Here is a 21,312-nt window from a genome sequence, read left to right as displayed (position 1 = left end):
CTGTCTTCTTCGCAGAATGCTCCCACGTCTCAGGGTTTTGGCATTGATCGAGGAGGGCAAGACAGGCGTCCTCTGGAGACACTGCTGCTCTGAAATTCCCCACTTCAGTGATTCTGAAGCAACTCATCTCTGCAGCTAAGCAAGGGTGTGCCACTGTGCTACCAGTCACAGACGGTCACTCTAGCAGTGACTCTGCCATAGCTGCAAAATGAAACCAAATCTGAACTTTGCAGCTAGCTTGTTGTGCCCTTTCTGTGAAGGAATAAGTCAAAGCCAATGTACTCAGACTTGGGAAAGCTGACTTAGGCGTGGCAACAGAAAGCAGGTCTCTGTCCTGTCATAGGATAGAACATTAAACACTGGCATCTGATAAGCTCAGTTCATGTATCTGCATTTCTTTTGGTCACGGTGAGTCTTCTTAACACACTGCACAGTAGGCAGGCACCTCTCAGGCATTGCAGACCAGCGTGACCATCTCTCACCTCGCAAGTACAGCAAAAGTTCTGTTGCAAATCCTACAGTAGACAGAACTGTTGGACTAATTCAGTGCATAGTCTCTAGATCCAGGTTCAGATTTTCACCATTCCCAGGATGTGGGAATGTCCAGTGCTGAGGGGTGTGTTCAGACCCGCTTCTACATGTACACGTGTTGAGATGTTTTTAGAGAGAGGAAGACAACTCAGAACATATCTTCAGAAACTTGAGTTTTGAGCAGGACCCTGTATTCACTTCTAGTGGGGACCAAGCAGCACTCTGGTTTCACAGGGTTTGAGGTGTTTAGGAAAACAATCTCTTCATATTTTGCATACTGAGGAACAAGCAGGGAATGCAAAACTGATACTATAAATAATAATTAAAAAGTACCTGCAGACCTGAGTTTTGAACTCTCAGTGATGTTTCCTTGTCTATAACAAGAATGGAGCCTCCCAAGTCCCCCAGAAACCAAACTCAGAACATCTTTGCAAAGATGTAACTGCCTGAAATGGAGGAAGGTTGGAATTGTGGCTGTTCTGAAAAGATGCCTTTGCAGATACAAGATCAGAAGTCCTCAGTGTGAGATGTAATTCTGTTTTATGATTCATGTCCCTCTCTAAAGATGAAGCTGTGTTATTACACAATGAGCTGCCTGTGAAAAATTCAAATGCTCACAATAATTAAGGGGGGGGAACTGTAGTGAATGGATTTTAGTAGGCCATTTCCTTTCTGTCCTTGGCTACTTCTGGAATGAACGGTAAGTAAGGCTCATTTCTCTCATAATTCATCTCTGAGCTGTCATGGTTTGCTGGTTAAGTAGAGAGGTAGAGATTTATGGGACTGAAATGCTGAAATATTGTGGCAAATAGGATTTTAGCAATGGGGATAAGTTGCCAAATAAATTCTTCTTGTGTATTTCTGTGTTGTTTTCTGCTTTCAGTTCATCTGGCTACAAATGAACCAAGAAATGGTATTTCTTTTTTGGCAGCCTTGAGAAAGCTCAAGAACTGTGGACAATGCACGGCTGGGATTTTCAGTGATCCCTTTTGTATTCTTGCCCCCTGATGTTTTGTCAACATCACTCTCCAAGACTCTAGTGCATTGTGCCCACACTGTGTAGAAACCAAAACTGTTTTGAACGTCTGCGTGTGTCGTGCACACTTGCACACGTGCGCACACACCCTCTGCGTTGAGATCTAAACTCACTGTGTCCATGACAGTTTCACTGTTAATGGGTATAGAAAGAAAACTCCTTTTTTTCTTCTTCCTGAAGGGTATGACCCCACTAATGTATGCCTGTGCTGCTGGAGACGAAGCCATGGTCCAAATGCTTATAGATGCTGGAGCAAATTTAGATATACCGGTGAGTAATAGAGGACCCTTTCCCCATAATTATTCATCTGTAAACTAACAAGAGCAGTTATGAAATCTCTCCTAGCAACTGAAGGCTTCATTTCTGGAAGCTTCTGAGCAAGGCATTTCTTTCAGAAATCACTGCTTCGGGGATTTGGGAGGGAGAAGAAAACCTTCAAAACCTCTCGGAGCGCTCAGTGGCTCCAATTATGATTGGCATTGGCAAGTCTAATAGGCATGGTGGGGGTAGAGGGGCCTCCCTTCTGAAAGAGCTGCCACTAGGAGAAACCAATAAGCCCATTAAAAAGGCCCAGGGGACTGGACAGAGTGACTTGTGCTGGCTGGCAGTGTTCTCTAAATGGCATAAGTTACCATTCCCTAGGGTTGTCACTTACGAAGAAAAAAGCCAGTTATGTACAAGCCTAAAGATTATGGCAGACACAGACTGCAGTGGTGAATAACTACCTGGTTCCGCTCTCCCAGGTTCCCAGTACCTCTCCCCGATACCCTTCAGTCCATCCCGACAGCCGGCACTGGACTGCTCTCACCTTTGCTGTGTTACACGGGCACATCTCTGTTGTTCAGGTAAGCAGAGGAAATCTCGCGGTCGGGAATCTTTCCAGGAGGCGCAGAGGGACTGCGGTGCAGCGCTGTGAGCTGGGTGCTGGGCACCCCTCGCTGGCATGGCTCCATCACGGGCTCCACGTGCCGTTTAATGGAAGCCAGTGAAAAATGGCATGTTTTGACAATTAGGAGAATGCCAACTGGTGCTTTTCTTGGAGAACTGTGAATTGCTGACATAATTCTTTGCAAGGGCTTGATAAACAAAACACAGCGTTTCCTTATTTTTCTTTGGTTTCGGTATTGGTCCAGGGCTTACCACTTCCAGAACAATGTTGCACCATCATTTTTCTGGTATTTAGATAAACTAGTGCTTCATGTGGAGTGGTTACAGGTAGACTGCTTGATCAGGATGCTTTCTGACATTGCATGTTAATTGGTTTATATGTTTACATGTGCAAAAATTAGGTGTATGCTGATTTCTGCTCTAATGGTAGCAAATAATATGTAACTTCCTTTATGATCCTTGAGAATTGCATGAACAGGACTTCAGCTGCTGTGAGAGTTGAGCCTCTCACATCCTCCCCACTCCCTTTTCTGAGGAATGAAAGCAGGGGCAGCTAAATGGGGTGGAGTCCTGCAAATCCTACCCCAACTTCAAGAGGAATTCAAAACTGATCAGAGCAGATAGTCAATTGCTGGTGAATTTAATTTACCTTCTGCTCAAAGGTGGGAGGGGGGGAGATGCAAGCAAATGGAGGCTGCACACACTCATTTTTTGTTTGTGTACATCAGTAAATAATTACAAAGATTAAATTCTACCTGGCAATCATCAGGGCAGCCCCTTTGGTATTACAAAGGTTGGACAGCCTTAATTTATGTGGGAGGTAAGAGCATGATTCTCCCAGGAGATGTAGCCAAGTATATCGCAGCTCCTGTTGGACTGCAGTAGCCACAATGTTTGTTTGGGGGTTTTTTTTTGGTTAAAACTTCTAAAGATTACTTTTTCTTTTCATTTGGCATCTATTTTTAAAAGAGTAGATGTCCGTTTTTGCTAAAGTCTGTGTATAGAATTGCCTTTTCAGTTAATTCTTGCAGTCCTTGCCATGGAATAGGTGTCATCTCAAGAAAGAAATGAACCAGTAGTTGTGGTCTGCAAAAAGTTTTATTATAAAAATGTGAATGCATATGCTGTTTGTGCTCATCACTAACTGGGGATGCCTGAAACTGTTAAGTCGTGGCCATGTTCTAGGACAGTCAGCTGGACTCGTATACCCAGTGGAGGAACCTCTGCTGGTGACACACGCATGGGCGAGGGGCAGCACCCACCGGTCTGCGCCTGCAAGCGGTGCTCTGGGTGCCCCGATGCTGCCTGCCAGCCCTGTCTGGCCATGAAAGGTCTCCATCATCTCGTAGCCTTCTCCCCTTTATCTGGGAGAGGGGTAATTTCCCTTGTGAGCAGCTCAGTTCAATGAAAGCCAGTTCTGTGAGTGGCAAATCGCCACAGCTGCCAGGGCCTCCTTACGCAGGCTCCAAGAGGTATGTTTGGCCCGCAGGGCTAATTCCCTGGAGGAGCCTTGTTTCCTGAGCACAGCATGAAACTAAATAAGATGGACTTCCTTCCTCTGATTGCAGAGCACCTTGGAGTTGGGAAATTACAATTGCAAAACCATGTTCATAAAGGAGATTTAAATAACTAACTAAATACAAATAGGTGATGTTCTCCAACCTGCCAGCTGAGCACCTTTCCAGCACAAACTCACTATTGAAAGTACAGTAAAGCAAAAGAAAATAAGAAAACTCTAACTTGACATTCACGTGGAGACTTTAGCCCTAAGCTGAGCAAGGAAATGCAAGATAAGTTTGCCCTGTAATAGCTCCTTTGCTTTAGCCTTTGAGATGGTCCACTTTTGTGCCTGCTCTCTTCACTGTGAATCTACTGGGTTTCCTTTCTCACACACAGCCTCTTGTGTCTTGTCTTTCTGAAGCGCTCTATTCTCAACTCCTTGTCTTTCATGTGTCTCTTGCAGCTGCTCTTGGATGCTGGTGCCCATGTGGAGGGCTCTGCTGTTAACAGTGGTGAAGACAACTATGCTGAGACACCGCTGCAGCTGGCTTCAGCCGCAGGTAAGCTCAGTGCAGCCTCAGAATAACCACAACCACTTCATGCTGGTGCCTGTAAAACACATTAGGAGTCACTTCGTACTCAAAGGTACTGTGGGTACAGTAAAGATATCAAATGGGGAGCACAGAGAGCTGGATACTAAAAAATCAGCTTTTTTTTTCATTTCTAAACCAGTAGTAGGAATCCTGTCTGGTTGGCATCGACCAACAGCTGTCGTCATGTGGCAAGAGCTTGATGGGCACGACATGAGTGTCTGCTTTTGCAACTAGTCCCAACACTTACCTCCTGCCTGCAGCCTCTGTAGTCAAGCTGACTGAAACAACTCCTTTGCACAGGGCACTGTCAAGAAACATTAACCAGCTACTGTCTAGTCTAGGCACATCTTGGATCTAAATAACTTCCAGATGTACAAATTAACAAGTTTAAATTCAGCCTGGGGAAAAATAACTGCTGTAAAAAGAAATTCGTTTTATTAATTAATTAAATACAAGTAAAAATCTGCATTTCTTCTACCTGTCTTGAGAAGAGTTCAGCATTCCGTGAACAAGTCTGTGCTAGCCTAAAAGTCGTCATCGGTTTTCAACACTTTTCATGTCCAACTGTTTTTACTTATTTTCCTTCATTTCTTTCTGCTTCATTTTTTGTATATTTATGAGGATGAGTCTCTGGCTTGCTCTGCACCAAACTTTATTGAGGGAATAAAAAAAACAGCCTCCTCCCCTCATTGTGCTGGGTCTCTTGCCACCACTCACTTCTACATCTAAAGGAAAGGAGGCCTGGCTGAACGTTGCCTGCACCGATAGACTCATCTGGTTAAACTGGTTGTAGACGTCTCTGCTGGTGTGTGTTGAAAGCGCCAGACCAGTTTAATTCTCTTTTCATTCTGCCTCTAGCTAGTTGTGCACTTTTAGGTAATCTAAGTGCTTTGTGACATGATTTCTCTCTCTGAGATGTTACCAAGCCTAACACATGCTTGCAGGGTCCTCTGAAAGCCTTAGTTGATAGCACAAACGTTTCTGGTGCAGTGTTGCCAGTGCTATGTTAGATGGTTTCAAAGAGGTAACAGACATGGAATCATCCTCGTGTTTCTGTCAATTTTTTCCCAGGGAACTACGAGCTGGTCAGCCTGTTGCTCAGCAGGGGTGCTGACCCACTCCTGAGCATGCTGGAACTCAATGGTATGTCTTCATCGCTTCACGAAGATATGAATTGCTTCAGTCACTCGGCTGCACACGGGCACAGGTAAAGCTCCATTCATACTCTGAACAGGGTTTTTTGCCCAAGGCTATCACTGCAGGTATTCCTCTGTGACTTACACCCACATCCCTGGCAGTGCAGTTCAGAAGAACTGCAAGAACTCTTAAGACTCTCCTGATAGCAACCATTTTTTTGTGCCACACGCTATCTCAGGCTATCTGATTTGGACATAGGTAGTGCCTTTTGAGCATGTTGGAGAACTGAAAGATTCTTTAAAGTGGTAGTTGCTCTGTTACATACCTTTGAGAAAAATGGTACGAGACATTCATTATTCAGCAACTCGAAGTTTTTGATAAAAGAGATTGTATTTTTGTCAAAAGCACAAAATACAACAGAAAGATCTTCCTTTGCTTTTTACTTATTCTCTCACTTGCTGGTCTGGCTCTTGCAGCACTAAGAGTGAGTAGGAGCTGGTTCTAGGCCATACATGAGCAGACTAAGTTCCTGTTGGTAGGTTATGAGGCAGTGGTTTATGTTCTGAGACGGAATCATGAACATCATGAATAAAAACATAATCATGTTAAGGTGGCAAAAATAATCTGGCAGAATTTGGTTGACTACATCTCTGGTTTTTGGATGGCTGACCAAGAGATCAGGCTTTCCAACCCTGCTATTTAGAAATATAACATTACTTAGAAACTTACCCAGAAATCCTTCTGTTCCCAGAAAAATTGTTAGCAGAACAAGCCAATTAAAACAGCCCTGAAACCGCCTGTGTAGGTGGGCTGAGTGCTATCTGCAGGGTCACACAGCAGTGCAGCTGGCCCCTCCAGTAGCACGTTAAATAGCACCTACCTTGCTTGAACACAGCTGTGCTTTATGGAAGTGCCAAAACTGCACCTCCAGGTACATCACACGTCTGGATACACCAGGGAAAATATCCCAAGCTCGAATGAGGCCCAAGCGCTGCAAGGCTGGAATGGTCTAACACAATTATTTATAGTGCAAAACTACACACACGCTGTTCTGTTTCCAGTTCCGTTCCCCCCCCAATCTTCTACAGCACCTAACGATGCAAACTGTGAAATTCAAGGCTCATTCTCCAATTGAATAGGACAGCTCGATCCCAAACTACAAGCTTCGTAGTCACACCGAGTGGTGTGGGTGCAAAGAGAGCACCAGCTAGTGGCAATTCCGGCTCACGGCTGAGTGCTCCAGTGGGCTTGCTGGGACGGGGAACGTCTGCTGCAGATGGCTCCAGCTGTCTGCAGGGACAGCAGCGATGCAAGCTTTCTAAAGCGCCTGGGCAAAAACAAGAAAGCCTCTTTCTTGCAACTGCTGTGTGAAATTCCAAACCAGAAAAACTTCTCCCTGGATTTAGTGATGCAGAGCTGTAGTTTTTGTATGGTTACTGTTTACTGATACAGGAAGTGAGTCTGACTAAAACAACATAACAGTGCTTGAAGACGGTCACCTGGGGAAACTGCAAGGGTTCTAACAGACACCCTCTGTTAAAGTAAATCTTACTTCAGAGCTTAAGCTGTTACGACACTCAGCACTTCTTTGCCAAAGTACAGACTGCAATAAAATCCAGTTTGCCCTGAAACACTCTGAAACTTGTCCTGGTACCACTAATATACAGGAACATATTCAATTTTTTGCCCTTGCTACCAGGGCACCAATTTCTAGCATGTGGGACAGGGGAAAGACAAGTATTTTAAATGCTGCTCCATCTCTGCCAGCTGTCTATCTTAGAGAAGGAAATTATTATTTAGTAAGCCAGATCCTTGTACCCAAATCACCATAGCCCTGTCTGTGAACTGTTGATATTTCATTTATTAATAAGTGATGTCGCTGCTTCTTCCTCAGGAATGTTCTGCGCAAGCTCCTGACGCAGCCCCAGCAAGTGAAGGGCGATGTCCTCTCGCTGGAGGAGATCTTGGCTGAGGGAGTGGAGAGCGACACCTCCAGCCAAGGCAGCTCCAGTGAGGGGCAAGTCAGGCTGTGTAAAACACGAATGAAGGCACTGCAGGAGGCCATGTATTACAGTGCTGAGCACGGCTACGTAGACATCACCATGGAGCTCAGGGCACTTGGTAAGGTGTTTTCGTTGTTTTAAGCATCACGCACCTTTAAGGCGTGAAAAGCTTTTTCCTATGCTCCTTTTATTTAGACAAGAATTTGTAAACCCAACTGCAAGGTTATCCCAAGCTTATAGGAACCAGCTGCCTAATTTAAATAAAAAACTGTTTAAGGCTCCTAGAAATTTTTGTTAAGTTCTTACCGATCTGGTATGTCCCTTGCTTTTGGCTGGATTCTGTTCCCAAGTATCAAAAACAAGGGGCATATATCTTTTCATCCTAAAGTCACCTAAAATTCAGTGTTAAAGAGGCTGGTCTCAAAACCAAAGATAACATCAGAGATTAAATGGTTTAAGGTGAAAGAACAGATTTGATCTAAAGGTAGGAAAGAGAAGCTTTGAAGCTTGTATGTCTCCTACAGGTAACTAGTAGAAAAGACTTCACAGCATGTTTGAGTAGAGTTAGGTATTCCTACAAACTCAGTTCAAATTTATTTTATAGTTCTGATTAACCATGAAGCTAAATACACAAGGAATCTCTAGTCAGCAATAAGCAGAAAGTTTCAACTTTTGGTCCTGGTACCTGGTTGTAGAAGTCACTGTCAATGACCCAGTTCAGTCATCTTTAATAGCAAGACAAAAATGTATCTGCTGCTAGGATGTATGTAAAGGTCTAACACAGCGCTGCTAAGTGTTAGTAATAGCAGTGAACTATCTACTCACAGGTACTTCAGCAAATCACCACCTTTCACTGTCCTTTTTGCTGTGGCTACAGGGGTCCCATGGAAGCTCCACGTGTGGATCGAGTCACTGCGGACAACCTTCTACCAGTCTCGGTACTCAGTCGTGCAGACCCTCCTGCGGGAATTTGTCACCATTAAAGAGGAGGACTATAATGAAGAACTGGTTAATGAAGGGTTGCAGCTCATGTTTGATATCCTCAAAACCAGCAAAGTAATTATTAGTTTTGTAACAGTATCAAGGTCAACTGTTTGTTTTTTGCAGTTATACAAGAGAGCCCACAGCAAGAACAAGTGAATGCCTATGCAAAGTCCCTAATGCATGTTATGGTATGAAAATAGACCTGATAGCATTTATCTAAAATCCATGTACAGCCCACAAAGCAGTCCTCACAGTAAAGACATTCATTTCAATAGAAGTGAAAGCCATTTCACGTCAAGTGAAAGTTGATGAGCTTTTGCTGATGGACTCTTCTTCCCTTGACAGAGGATGGGCAATAAACAGTTGCTGAGAGCATTCTGTCAGAGTGTACTTGTTCAGACCATGTGCTTGCCCTCTGTTTGAAGGTTGTCCTTGTAGGGTGCAGTTGCTGTAAGCCTCAAGTGAAGTGTTACAGCATGTTTGAAACCTGCTCAATACAAAGTGCCAGTGGATGATACCTGTTCTGTCCTCCTCACAGAATGATTCCATCAATCAGCAGCTTGCATCCATCTTCACCCACTGCTACGGCAGCAGCCCGATACCCAGCATTCCTGAAATCCGAAAGACACTGCCAGCTCGCCTGGGTAAGATGCTCACCTAAACAGTGAAGTTCTTGTGATTTTTATTTCTTTGATTTTTTTTTAAAAGCATCTTCAGTTTCAAAAAATATTCACACCCTTTTTTTTTTCCTCACCCCATCAGATCCTCACTTTCTAAACAATAAAGAAATGTCTGATGTAACTTTCTTAGTAGAAGGAAAACTGTTTTATGCACACAAAGTCCTGCTGGTTACTGCATCTAACAGGTGAGTCACTTTCCACAGCTAAGTACTAAGTGTTGGTAAAGGCAGGTTTGACCCTTCAGTCCCACATTTCTGTGATTAGCTCTCAATTACTGTCTCAATACCATAATTCAGGTCTGCAGGACCAAGCCTCATCATCTTTGCTAGCTTTAAGAACAGGAGGAGAGTAAAAATGAGTTTTCTAGCCGCTCCTAGTAAGTGTTGAAGATTCCCAGAGCTGTATTGACATAGACTAACCAGTAATTATCCCTAAAAACCTGTGCAGTAGTTGGAGTGTAGCTGTGCAGCCATTCACTGCCTTCCCACTCCCCCTCTCAGAGTTCACCAGCTAGAGCTACAGTTGCTCCAGATTTCCTGGAAATTTGACCCCGAGCTGGTACACTTGCAGTTATCCCTTTCTTTCTCTGTTACTGGCACAGCAACAGTCGGGTGGGACTGGATGAGGCCCAAGCAATTTCCAGGTTAAGTTGTCCCTGAAGTTCTAAACTAATTGTCATTAAATTGGAAGATACATTTCAACTTGTGAACAGGAATAAGGAAGGATCTTTATTTTCCCCTTGGCTTAGGCTGTTCGTCAATAGGTAATGAGTATGTGAAGCACTAATAGAGAAATCTGTTAAAACCATTCTCAGGTTTAAGACGCTGATGACCAATAAAACAGAACATGACAGCCACGGCAGCAAGACTGTTGAAATCAGTGACATGAAATACAATATTTTCAAGGTAGGTAACTTATTCTACCTTTTCTTTATTCTTTTCATCTTCTCACATACTTGGAAGTTAAGACTAAGCCAAGACTTAATACCATAGGTAATGTACAAGTAGGGATGAAGTTCGTTTCAACACACTTGTATTTCAGGAATATTCTGACGTTTGTCAAAACATTTCAGCTAGAACAGAAACCTCCAGAAAATATTCTTATTTTCTTACTAGGCAGCTGACTCCTCCATAAAGCAGGAAGAGGTAGTCTTCTACTGAAAGTAGTTTTGTACTTTTAAAACACCATTTTCATGCTGTGCTAAGCAAAAAGTAAACTTACTTAGAGCAGGTAGACTGCCAGGCTTCCTATTAATTCAAATCAGATCATCAGAAATCAATGGTGTCCCTTTCAAGAAAGGCTCAAAATTGAGAATTGCACTTTGCTTTCATGACATTTCTGTATTTAATGGACCTACAGGAGGTTCATTCATGATGGAGAGAAGGTTACTTAACGCACACCCAAGGGGAAAAAAACAAGTCAGTGAAATGTGATAGTTGAGTTATTCCAGCTTTCCAGATCTGCATTTTAAATCTGGAAGTACAGAACAGGTTGTACAACTGTCTCACTACAGGGTTGCAACTTTTCCTTTTTCTCTTTTTATAAGCAAAGAGCCAAGTTGCTGGTCAGCAGCACTGTCATCCCACACAGAGGGAATGAAGTTTACCATAAGAACATCTACACAAGTTTTGTGCTTGATAGAGGACATCCAAATTTTGCCAAAAGAAAACATAATTGAGTATATTGAAACAAGCCTCCTTAATGTTTTTATATCAAAAGGTTTATAAAGATACGCTTCTGCTTCACTAGGGAGAGCCACAATAAAAAATAATTAAAACTGATTAAATTAAATACTTCACGGAATTAAACAATTTGATGGTAAATGAAATTAGATGAGTTAAGGAGATTTTGGCATCCCACAGCAATCTCAGTTATGGTACATGGAGGATGCTGAGCCACCAGAGATCTACACTCTGCTCAGGGCTCTGCTGGAAAGCAGCTTTGCTCCCCCATTATTCCCTTATAAAAATAAGACAATTTTAAAAGCTGAAGCGCACTTTTGCTGCCACTCCTGTTAGAAATTATAAGCACAGCATGCCATCTCCATACCTGCTTATACAGCACCTGGGACACTGGAATGACTTCTCTCTCCAACACCACATCTCACCATTCCCTAGACAAGACAGTACTGGTTGTGCTGGGGGCGGGCACATGTAGATCAAAGAGCAGGAGCTGCCTCTTGCTCTCTCTGCAAACAATTAGGCCTTTTCCTCTGGCCCTGATGGGGGCAGGGGGGGCTGGAAGCTGATGAGAAGCACAGCAGGGGCAGCGAGTGGCTGGGAGGTCCCCAAGTCACACATGGCATGGCAGTGTCAGGGCTGCAGCTAGCTGGCAGCAATGCATGTGAGCAGTCTGCAAGGCTTCACACAATGGGGTCCAGGGAACCGTTTTACAAGGGTATTCGTGTTGCTCAAACACTGTCACCCCCGGCTGGATTCCTTTAACAGGGCCCTTTCAGAGCCCAAGGCAGAAAAGCGTGGTAGAAAGTAGCAGATTTGCAGCACTAGGAAAAAAGACAACAGTGGAGGCGAGAGTCAGCAAACCGCAGGATTCCCGTCTGCTCGGGAAGGGGAGCTCAGCCATTCACAGCCTCTTGTGACTCTGATAACAGCTTCATGCCTGGCCTTCTTCCCACTTCAGATGCTGATGCAGTATTTGTACTACGGAGGAACAGAATCTATGGAAATCCCCACCACTGACATCTTAGAGGTGAGAGCGTTTTCTTCTAAGTCTTGCCAAGTGCACTGGGGCATAAACAGAACTTGAAAGGCAGAAGTCAGAACCTAACAGCAAGCTTCCAATCCAGGAGTATACTTAATGCTTTGAAATGAGCAAAGTTTCCAAGCGTTTGGAAATAACTACCAGTTATGTTTTGTTATGTCCATGAGATGCTGGGCCAAACACCAAGAGGCTGGAGATTGCAGAGAAATGACAGATTTCAAGCTGAAATTCTCCAGAGTAGCTGAGGGTACGGCAAAGGTTGGACTAAGAGCACTGCCCCATTACACTAATGCTGCTCAGTCACAAGTAGTCTGGTGACATTAAAGCTTCCAGCCAAAGACTACACACAACTATTTCTGAGGAGAGGAAAGGGGGCTTTGAGCAGTCTAGAGGTCATACATCATGGTGACAGAAGGTAGCAAAAATGTACTTTCTGCAAGAGGAGCAAGCCTTTGCTAATAGGGGAAATCTGTCTGTTGCTTTAGCTAGGCATCGAGTGGCCTTTCTGCTCTTCCAGGAGGACGTGGCCATAAAAACAGGGAGTCACAGATCATTCAGAGAGGAAATTGCCAGTTCTGACTGTTTCCCTTCCCTAAAAGCCTTTCAAGGCTCATGATCTCAAATAGCTCCTCTCTTGCCCTGATAGCTGCTGTCAGCTGCCAGCCTGTTTCAACTGGACGGTCTCCAGAGACACTGTGAAATCCTCTGTGCCCAGACGATCAGCATGGAGAACTCTGTTAACATCTATAAATATGCAAAGGTATGTGCCAAACTGCCTTCTTTAAGAGTCACAATGAAACAGCATGCATGCTTTCTGCAGTCTCATTGTGGTAACCAAATACAACAGGCGCAGAGCGGGCACCTGCTATGCTGGTAACTCTACCCCGACCACAACCACAAGCGAGATGTTGTATTCAAGTTCCAGTCTGTAAAGTCCTACACAGCCCCAGTACATTTTCTTGTCTAAAGCAATCGTGTATGAAATTGATGCGAGATCCCTGCAGAGCAGGGTAGAGGTGTCCTAGCAGGCTGATACAGCAACATCGTCCAGCAAAGCCTAAGAGATTTGAATCCTCAGAGCACCAGGGGCAATTGATCATAGTACAGCAGCTAAGAAATAAACCCTTTCCTAGCACTGCTACTGCTAAAATATATCCTTTACAGCTCCAGAACTAGCATAAACTCCCTTGTGTGACATAGATACTCACCTCTACAGCAAAATAACCCTCATTATTAATAAAAATCACAGAGAAATACTCTGCATTCCTAGACATTTACAGGGTCAGATCCCTCAAAGACAAGCAGAAAAACAACACGAAGAGCTGATAACAATGCACACATTTACTTTGTGTATAGTGTCGTGCTGATCCTTTCTGATTCCTGACTCTCACACTGGGCCACTTTTTTCCACGGAACTTGGGCTGGTTTCTCTCAGGACCTAAAATTTAACAGTATGCAGTGGCAGAGAGGAGGAAGGGAGCATTCCCTACTGATCTTTAGTACTTTTCCTTAAACTGCTATTTGCATGGAGTTCCCAGAAATGTGTTTGTGTGCACAGTGCTTCAAAATACTGAACTTAAAGTTTCATTGTTCTCCCATTACTGAGCTTCCCCCACTGGTTCTGAAGCAAAGGGAACCAGATCACAGCCAGAAATCCACTCAACACGTTTTAGAAGTGCAGCATCCCTGTTTTCCACCATTCAGCTCCTTTTTCTAGGAGTTAGGCTCACATCCTATGAACCGTACTTTTATTGCCACAAGCTGTGCGCGCCATCTGGCAGCGCGGTGTTTTATGTTGCAGCACACAAACTCCCCACTTGCAGAGCTAAACAGGTACCTTGACCACTTCGTCAGCCAGCTGCTCCACTCCTTTAAGAGGAAGAGAAGGGAGTGCAGGCCAGTGGCTCTGCCAACAGCAGGCCATCGGGGGAGGAATTAAAAACAGCTTCAATGTCTCCCTGCTCACACCTGGGCCTGCAGAATGCACCAAAAAACATCGTCAGCCATCACTGGTCCTACCTTCAGGGCTTTTCCACTGTTGTTACCATCCTTCTTTTTCTGGCTTAGAAAACATTAAAGGGAAAAGCGTCAGACATGAGAAGAGGCTCAGGCACGTCCTTTAGATCTGTGACATACAGAGAAGGCTAATTGATCTTCCTTTCTCCTGCAGATTCACAATGCACCTGAACTCGCCTCTTTTTGTGAGGGCTTCTTCCTCAAACACATGAGCTCTCTTCTAGAGCAGGACTCATTCAAGCAGCTGATCTACAGCAGGAACAGCAAAGTGCAAGGCCTGGATCCTCTGCGGGACTTGCAGACAGCCCTGGCCCTCCGCCTGCACTCTGTGTACGTCACCTCCAGGGTGTGAACAGGACCAGGGCAGTGGCAGGAGCACTGGTTCCAACCGCATGGGGATGCATCATCAGGCAAAGCTGTGGCTTTCTTCTTTGCCTTCCGAATCTTGCCTAAAGTCCCCTACAACAGATTCCCCCTCAGCAAGGGTGCTGCGCCTTGTCCCACGGACAGAGGGGGAGGTGGCTTCTCTGTGCTACTACTGTCACAGAAACACTGCTGCAGCGCAAACAAGAACTGAGGATGCAAGTGAACCGAAGAGAAGAACAACGCTGCCCTTTAAACAAGCACAATGCAGGTCTGGAGAGAAGTGAGGCCATTTACCTAGACCCAACACCTAATGCATAGTCTTAAGTGTCTGTCTACACACCATAATGGCCACCTACTTCATACACATACATGTTTTACTTGTAAAAAGGTTGTGTAGAAGGAGTTTTCAGATCCTATGGAGCACTGCCATTCAGTGAGTCATCTGGCTGGTGTACACAAACTACTTCACTATAGTGATAAACACCAGTGTCTATACATAATGAGAGACTCTGGCATAAATTTCCCCCAAAACTGTTTGCACCTCGAGAGAAAGAGAGAAATTTTTGTAGATGTTCAAAGCTGAGTAGAAACTAATACTAACTCTGAAATTACTCACTTTTTAAAACCTAATATGAAGAACTGAGCTGGGGCATGGAGGGGAAGATTGCCTTTTTTGTATTTTTTTAATATGGTTGCACTGTGCTAGTTGTTAATCTGGATCCATTTTGAGGAGGAAAAACACAAGACTGTCTACCCTGTCCCTATCAAGGTTTGATAGCCCCAGTCACCTTCACCTTAAAAACCTGTTTCAGACCTGCCACCATAAAGGATGCTTTCTAAAAGCCTCAGAAGCTAGCTCAGGAGCTAGCACTGTGCTGGCAAACTGCCCCATAGCATAAATAGCAATAAAAATCTCCCTAAGACCCTGAGGAACAGACAGCTTGAGGGTCTGTTCCCTCTGGAGTGAGCTGGGGTGAGCAGCTCTGCCCTCCAGTCTCTGCCTCACAGCCTCACCCAGGGAATGACGTTTTCACAGAGACACTACCTCAGGGGGAACTGGGCCCGGTGCACACCTGACTGGTTCCTAGGGCTGGGCTGCAGCCTAGCATTTAGGCAGCAGTGCTTTAACAAGATGCCTCAACTCGAATGCCCAAAACTCACATTTTTCATTTGTTCACAGATGTTTCTGGTCCAAAAGGACTCATTCTAGGCCACCCTCTAGCTAACTTAGGAGAACTAAAAGGAAACAGTTCAGTTACAGTTTTGTCTGAAGCAGTGTTTTTGTGTGGTGTTTGTTTAGTTTGAGGTTTTTTTTAATTTTAAACAATCCCAACCCTAGGCAGGCAGTTGGTTGTGTGAAAACGCAGACCTTGCTCTTACCAATAGCTTTAGGGAAACACCTGCTATCCCCACTGATCCCTGCTAGCACCACCAAAAGCATCTGCTAAGATGCTTTCATTTGTTATAGGTGAAGAGGAAGGCAGGTTTGCAGTGGAGAACTACTGCTTCTTACAAACTGAACAATTAATATTGTAACGAAACACACTGGAAGGAGGAGGCTCAGCTGAGCCCAAGCTCCAAAGCACAACACAGACATGGTTTAGGCAGATGAAGGGGAACAAACTACAGCATCTCCCACCAACGAATCCATCAAAATCTGACATCACCTCATTCCTAAGTGATTTACATCAGAGGCAAATTGCATGCAAGGATAAGGATGATTAATCCAGGCTCAATAAGCTGACAGACCAGGTGGTCAGGGCCCGCTCCAGCTCGTGCTTTGGGTACGCATCCACTTTTGAAGATCGCCAGCTTCAATAACCCTATTTATTATCCAAAAGCCATAGAAGTGTTTCAAAATTATCACTGGTCTGCCTGAAAAATACCACAAAAGGCTTTATCTTGGAAAGTATTTTCAAGCAGCTGCTTCAGCTATCTGTACAAATATGTAGGTCCTCTTTTGTTGCTGTAATATTACAATGCTTTGTTAATTGTACATTAATGTCATGTATGTAAATGTACCAGGATTTTATTAACAACCTAATTTTAAAATTACACAGCTGCTGTTACTTATTCTGCTCTTCTAACAATAAGAGAAACCATATTTAAAGAGACTTGTGTGGAAAAGGCCATTGCAGTTTTAGCACCTTAAATTTGTTTTGGTATATATGCCTAATTTTATGCTTTAAAATAAGGTATAGAGAGGCATTCATTTCCCCTTTCTAGGTTCAACCACTTTTTTGAAGTAGTAAGTTTAACTTGCATTTTCTCTAGCTGAAGTCAGGTTACCTGCTTTCCAAGGAAAAGCAGCAGATGGTATCATCTCAGAAAAACTCTCATTCTGGGATTCATTTTTGCAGCAGCAGAGACAGCGAGGGTTAAAACAGCTGTGAACCATGGGGTGTTCAGCAGTCCTCAGAAGTTAAACATCTGATTCACGCCCAGATCTAAGGAAGAACATGGGGAAAACCTGAACATTTTAAAGAGGTCCCAGCTTCCTTTCTGAGTCACCCCAAAGGGCTGAAATGGCTCTGGCAGGTGCACGGTGGCGGTGCTTTGCTGTGGCAGGAGCAGGGTTCACGTCACAGCATTTACGAACACTGACAGCCACCCAAAGCCAGGCACGCAGCAAGATAGGAAGCAAGGGCATTTCTTTATCCATGAGCTAAGAAGTATACAGGTCTGAGAGCAAGAATTTGAACTAGAAATATCTTCTTTTCTTTTCCTTCTCTGCCTTAAGTTTACCCCATAAATCTTGCAGACCCCTACCGAGTTCAGGGATAATGGCTGAGCTGTAAGTCTGAATTTGGTGCTACCTGTAGAGGACACAAATACTTAGAGTGCTAAGCACATTTCATAGGAAACCTCTAATACAGCCAGAACCTGTACTTGGCTGCTCAGCATCTCTCTGTAATTGTTCCTTTCATTGCATTTCCCACCACACATCCAAACACAGGGAACCATGCAGCGCATCTCTCTGGTGCGGCAAGACTTGAAATCCAGTTCTGTAATAAATTGCTGTCATGAGCATTTCTTAGCACTGATTTACATGATCTGAGAGAAGTCACGGCAGGTGCTTTCTCTTGTGTTGTGCCCTTACACCAGAAGACTTGGAAACCCACCAGCACAAACACCAACTTGTTCTCAGGAATCAGGGAGTACAAACAAAGACCTGAGATCCCTTGGAGCACTTTAACAAGTCAAGCAAATAGAAATTCCTTATGAACCTAGCTGCATACCAGCTCTGTTTTATACAGTGCTGCCCTTGGCATCCTAAAAAGTAATGTAGCAGAGTTTGCCCAGCTTTGGGGAAGCACAAAACTTTGCTGGCCATAATTACATCATTTCGTGGAGCAGAGGAGAAAAATAAGCTCACACAGCTGCCTGAATACGCTCGATGACTTTCAGACAAAAATAAAACCCTTTTTTGCTTTATAATAAGCCTTTGCACAGCAGGCAAGCACTGGCTGATGGAGCACCACTACTGACTGGCCCTTTGCCCTCACCAAATGCTGCCCAAGCCACCAGACATTGCTTCCTGCACCTGCCATAACAGAGACGGCCAAGGAGACACAAGAGGGAAAAAGAGTGTGGAGACTCCCTTGAGGATCAGGGACAGCAAAGCTGCTGTCACCACTGCCTGTGGCAGAGAAGAGGCCTCAAAAGCTCAATCTGCCTCCCCAAAGGGCGGTTTTGAGTAAGAGAGATCCATTAATCCACAGCAAAGAAAACAGAACATTGCACTCAGCACTGTTTGCTCAAGCAGAAGAGAAGCAGAAGAAAAAGGTCTGTGTCATATGATGAAAAAAATCCCAGCATAGCAGGTAAAAAGGCCTTGCTGCCAGCAACACCCAGCCCCAGAGCTGCAGTCCGTTTTCTCATGCTGTCATTTTCGACGCTGTCCATTTTCTCACTGTTGTAACTAGAAAACGAGCAGGAAGGTTCACAACAGCTCAGGTAGCGCACAGGGCAGCCACAGCTTATGGCTTCACCACACACTCAGGGGATGGGCAGCTCACCAGATCGAGCACAGGATTTCACCCAAGGCTCCTGTCTCCACATTCAGCTCAGGCCAAAGGCTGCCTGCCTCCCTCACCACTTCTCCATCCCCAGCCTTCACTGCTGCAGAAAGCAGCCGTTCGGAAACGCGCGCCACGAGGTGCCTGCAGTTTTGGGCCTTTACCAAGAGCCAGGCTCGTGATTCGGAGACTACATCGGGGAGAAATGGTGACATAGTCACACAAAAATCCAGCTGTGGAAGCAAAAAAACCTCCCAGGGGAATATCACGATGGCCAAATGGAAAAGACAGAACTTCCTCCTGCCCCTTCTATGCGTGCCCTTCTCCAGTACGCCAACCTTCGTTCTCCAGACAGCTCACTTCACCCTCGCACGGCAGCGGGAGGCCAGACCCCTCCTGAAAGCACAGCCAGGGAAGATCCTCAGCTTCACTGGGTTTACTTCCTCCCAGATACCTCGGCAGAGGTCAGCTCACTCCAGCTGTCAAAACAGCTCACGAGTCTCCAAGCAAGCAGGCTGATTCCACCGACAACTAGGTCACATCTACCCCACCACCTGCAGAGAGCTGCTCAGCTCTATGTGGCTTTCCCATTTTCCACCAATTAGCCAGGGTGCTCCGTCACTGCAGGCAAACGAGTTCGCTTGGGCACAGGAGAGGAGCAGAGAGTGAACCTGCAGCAACGTGACAGATCAGCGAACCAGGAAGCACTGGGAAAAGGCCATAAACTGACCTCGCAGGTTTAAAACACGGCCCAAGACATTAATGCGTGTGGTTACTGGGCTGTGCAAAGACCTGCTCCTTGCCTAGGGAAGGAGGAGGCAAGGACAGCTGAGCTGGCTTTGCCTGTGGTTAAATGCATGCAATTCCCAGTACACCAGGCTCCTTCAAGCATTCACAGCCCCATCTGCAGGGATTCGGGTACAGAAAGACCAGGACCCGCTCCAGGCAGAGGGAAACAGCTCAAAACCAACCCAATCCTAAAGTTCAAAGATAAAGAACCTGCTCTTTTCTCAGCAACTATGTCACATGGCATTTGCAGTGCGCTTCTGGCTACAGAAAGGCATTCTTGCTTTGTTGTTGGATTGAATTCAACTAGGCCTTACTCTAGCTGGAATTTCAACCCAGCTTGACTGATGGAAAGCACAGACAGAGGAAAATGTGGTTTGACTAGACTTATTAAAAATAAAAATTCACATCTCTCACTTATTTTAGAATCTGAGGGCTTTTTTCCACTTCACTGTTCAAAGAGCAATAGACAGGCAGTGGAATCCAGAAAGCTGCCAGAAATCATAAAACATACATGGAAAACCTGAAAAAAGAACAGTTTCACTGAATATACACGTTTTCTGTAGAAATAGCAAAATTCTGCTTAAATACCAGTCCCACTCAGAAATGGAGGGGCACACGTGCACCTCAAATCCTGTCTTTTACAGCAAAGGCACTGCATCCAATGTGCAGAAAACAGAGCAAAAAATTACCACAGCGTATAGAAACCAGTGGAGGCAGCTCTAGAAGGATACAGCAAGAACCTCAGTTTGTTTGAAAAATCCAGTTTAATTTTGCCTATTATCTTCCACCTTGACTTACAATTTACAAGAAGTCTTGGCTGGGCTTTAGATATTTTCACAGATCAGCTCCTCCCCAGGCTGTCATCGTGAGTGCTTCCAGCATCCTTTCCCAAAGACAGCACCAGTAAGTCAAGCGCCAAAGTTTTTACAACTGCTGCCTGCTCACATAAGGCCGTATGTCCCAAAACAACCAGAAATCTCTCAGGCTTCAGGCTTACACAGCAACAGCTTCATCACAGCCACGTGCAGGTCACAGCTTTGGCACAGTCCCAGCAGAAGCAGAGGACAGTCGAATTGATGCACTGTTTCCTAGCTATTTAGCACGGCCATATAAATAAACAGAAACTTTGACATATTTTTCACATAAATATGAACTTTTTTTGAACTTCTTGGCTATTTGATCCTTAGCTTAGCCCTTAAAACCCATTTCTGAGCCCTGACAGGGTGTTCTATAATAAAGCTTCTTTTAAACCTTAGTTTTGAACCTATTAGTAGAAGTCAAGTTTAACAGCCCCCCTGAGACATGTGTTGTAATTTGCACCATTTCTACATTTTCAGGAAGTTTAATCAGCATTTTCTTTGCACAAGTAGTAATATGCAATAATAAAAAAAACTTTCTGCTATTGTCACCTATTAGACAACAAGAGCCAGAGCAAGGAAAACACAACCACCTGGGTGAACAAATCCAGCAATCTGCTTAAAGAATCTGAAATGATTACTTCTGCTTTTTAGTGCAAAGTTTCAATGTGCTTTAAAAGAACTCTGAAAGTGTTTGAAGCTTTGACTTGCAGCTGATCAACTGTTAAACCACAGCTGAATCTCGCCAAGCAAAGCCCATGAAGTGGGCAAGCCAATGCCATTCAGCCAGTAACCATTTGTATTCAGCTCCTTACCTGCCCACCACTTCAAGCACATCTTCATTGTTCCTTCCTCAACTAGCTAAAGAATGTGACCAGCTTAGGACAATTCATAAAAACCCCTTCTAGTGCAATTACCATCCCTCAAACAAATGTGACCAAGTGGAGAGACTTCTGCATTGAGCAAAGCAAGACACTGCAAAACCAGAGCCCTACAGGTATCCATGGGAAATGTGGGTTTGAAGCTGCAGAGCCCCTAGGCTACAGAACAGCCCCCAGGCCCAGCCACGCTACTCCTGTTTGTGAAAACTGCTCTCCCCTCACCTGACCAGAAAGTATCCCATCAAAGAGCTGCAGGCCCTCCTACCCCAGCCTGCAGTAACATCCCCTGGAGTACAACCTGGTTTTTTGTC

The 21,312-nt window shown here is 44.7% G+C and overlaps 1 protein-coding gene across 1 annotated transcript in view; it reads left to right on the top strand.

The window, feature by feature from the left end:
- ABTB2 (ankyrin repeat and BTB (POZ) domain containing 2) overlaps positions 1 to 14,441 on the top strand; it is a gene marked incomplete at its 5' end in the record, with an annotated part of 48,025 nt that extends 33,584 nt beyond the window's left edge. Inside the window, 12 exons of the mRNA XM_010190829.1 lie at positions 1,748 to 1,837; positions 2,311 to 2,412; positions 4,419 to 4,515; positions 5,620 to 5,755; positions 7,580 to 7,806; positions 8,566 to 8,744; positions 9,211 to 9,316; positions 9,435 to 9,537; positions 10,167 to 10,257; positions 11,993 to 12,061; positions 12,720 to 12,833; positions 14,244 to 14,441. Coding sequence (XP_010189131.1) covers positions 1,748 to 1,837; positions 2,311 to 2,412; positions 4,419 to 4,515; positions 5,620 to 5,755; positions 7,580 to 7,806; positions 8,566 to 8,744; positions 9,211 to 9,316; positions 9,435 to 9,537; positions 10,167 to 10,257; positions 11,993 to 12,061; positions 12,720 to 12,833; positions 14,244 to 14,441 — 1,512 coding nt within the window. The remainder of the gene's footprint in view (positions 1 to 1,747; positions 1,838 to 2,310; positions 2,413 to 4,418; positions 4,516 to 5,619; positions 5,756 to 7,579; positions 7,807 to 8,565; positions 8,745 to 9,210; positions 9,317 to 9,434; positions 9,538 to 10,166; positions 10,258 to 11,992; positions 12,062 to 12,719; positions 12,834 to 14,243) is intronic.
- Between the last annotated feature and the right edge of the window lie 6,871 nt (positions 14,442 to 21,312).

Source organism: Mesitornis unicolor, unplaced genomic scaffold (assembly GCF_000695765.1).
Source record: "Mesitornis unicolor isolate BGI_N332 unplaced genomic scaffold, ASM69576v1 scaffold5048, whole genome shotgun sequence".
Lineage (NCBI taxonomy): Eukaryota > Metazoa > Chordata > Aves > Mesitornithiformes > Mesitornithidae > Mesitornis > Mesitornis unicolor.
Note: the sequence above shows the minus strand (reverse complement) of the source record. Positions and strands in the feature narration are given on the sequence as shown.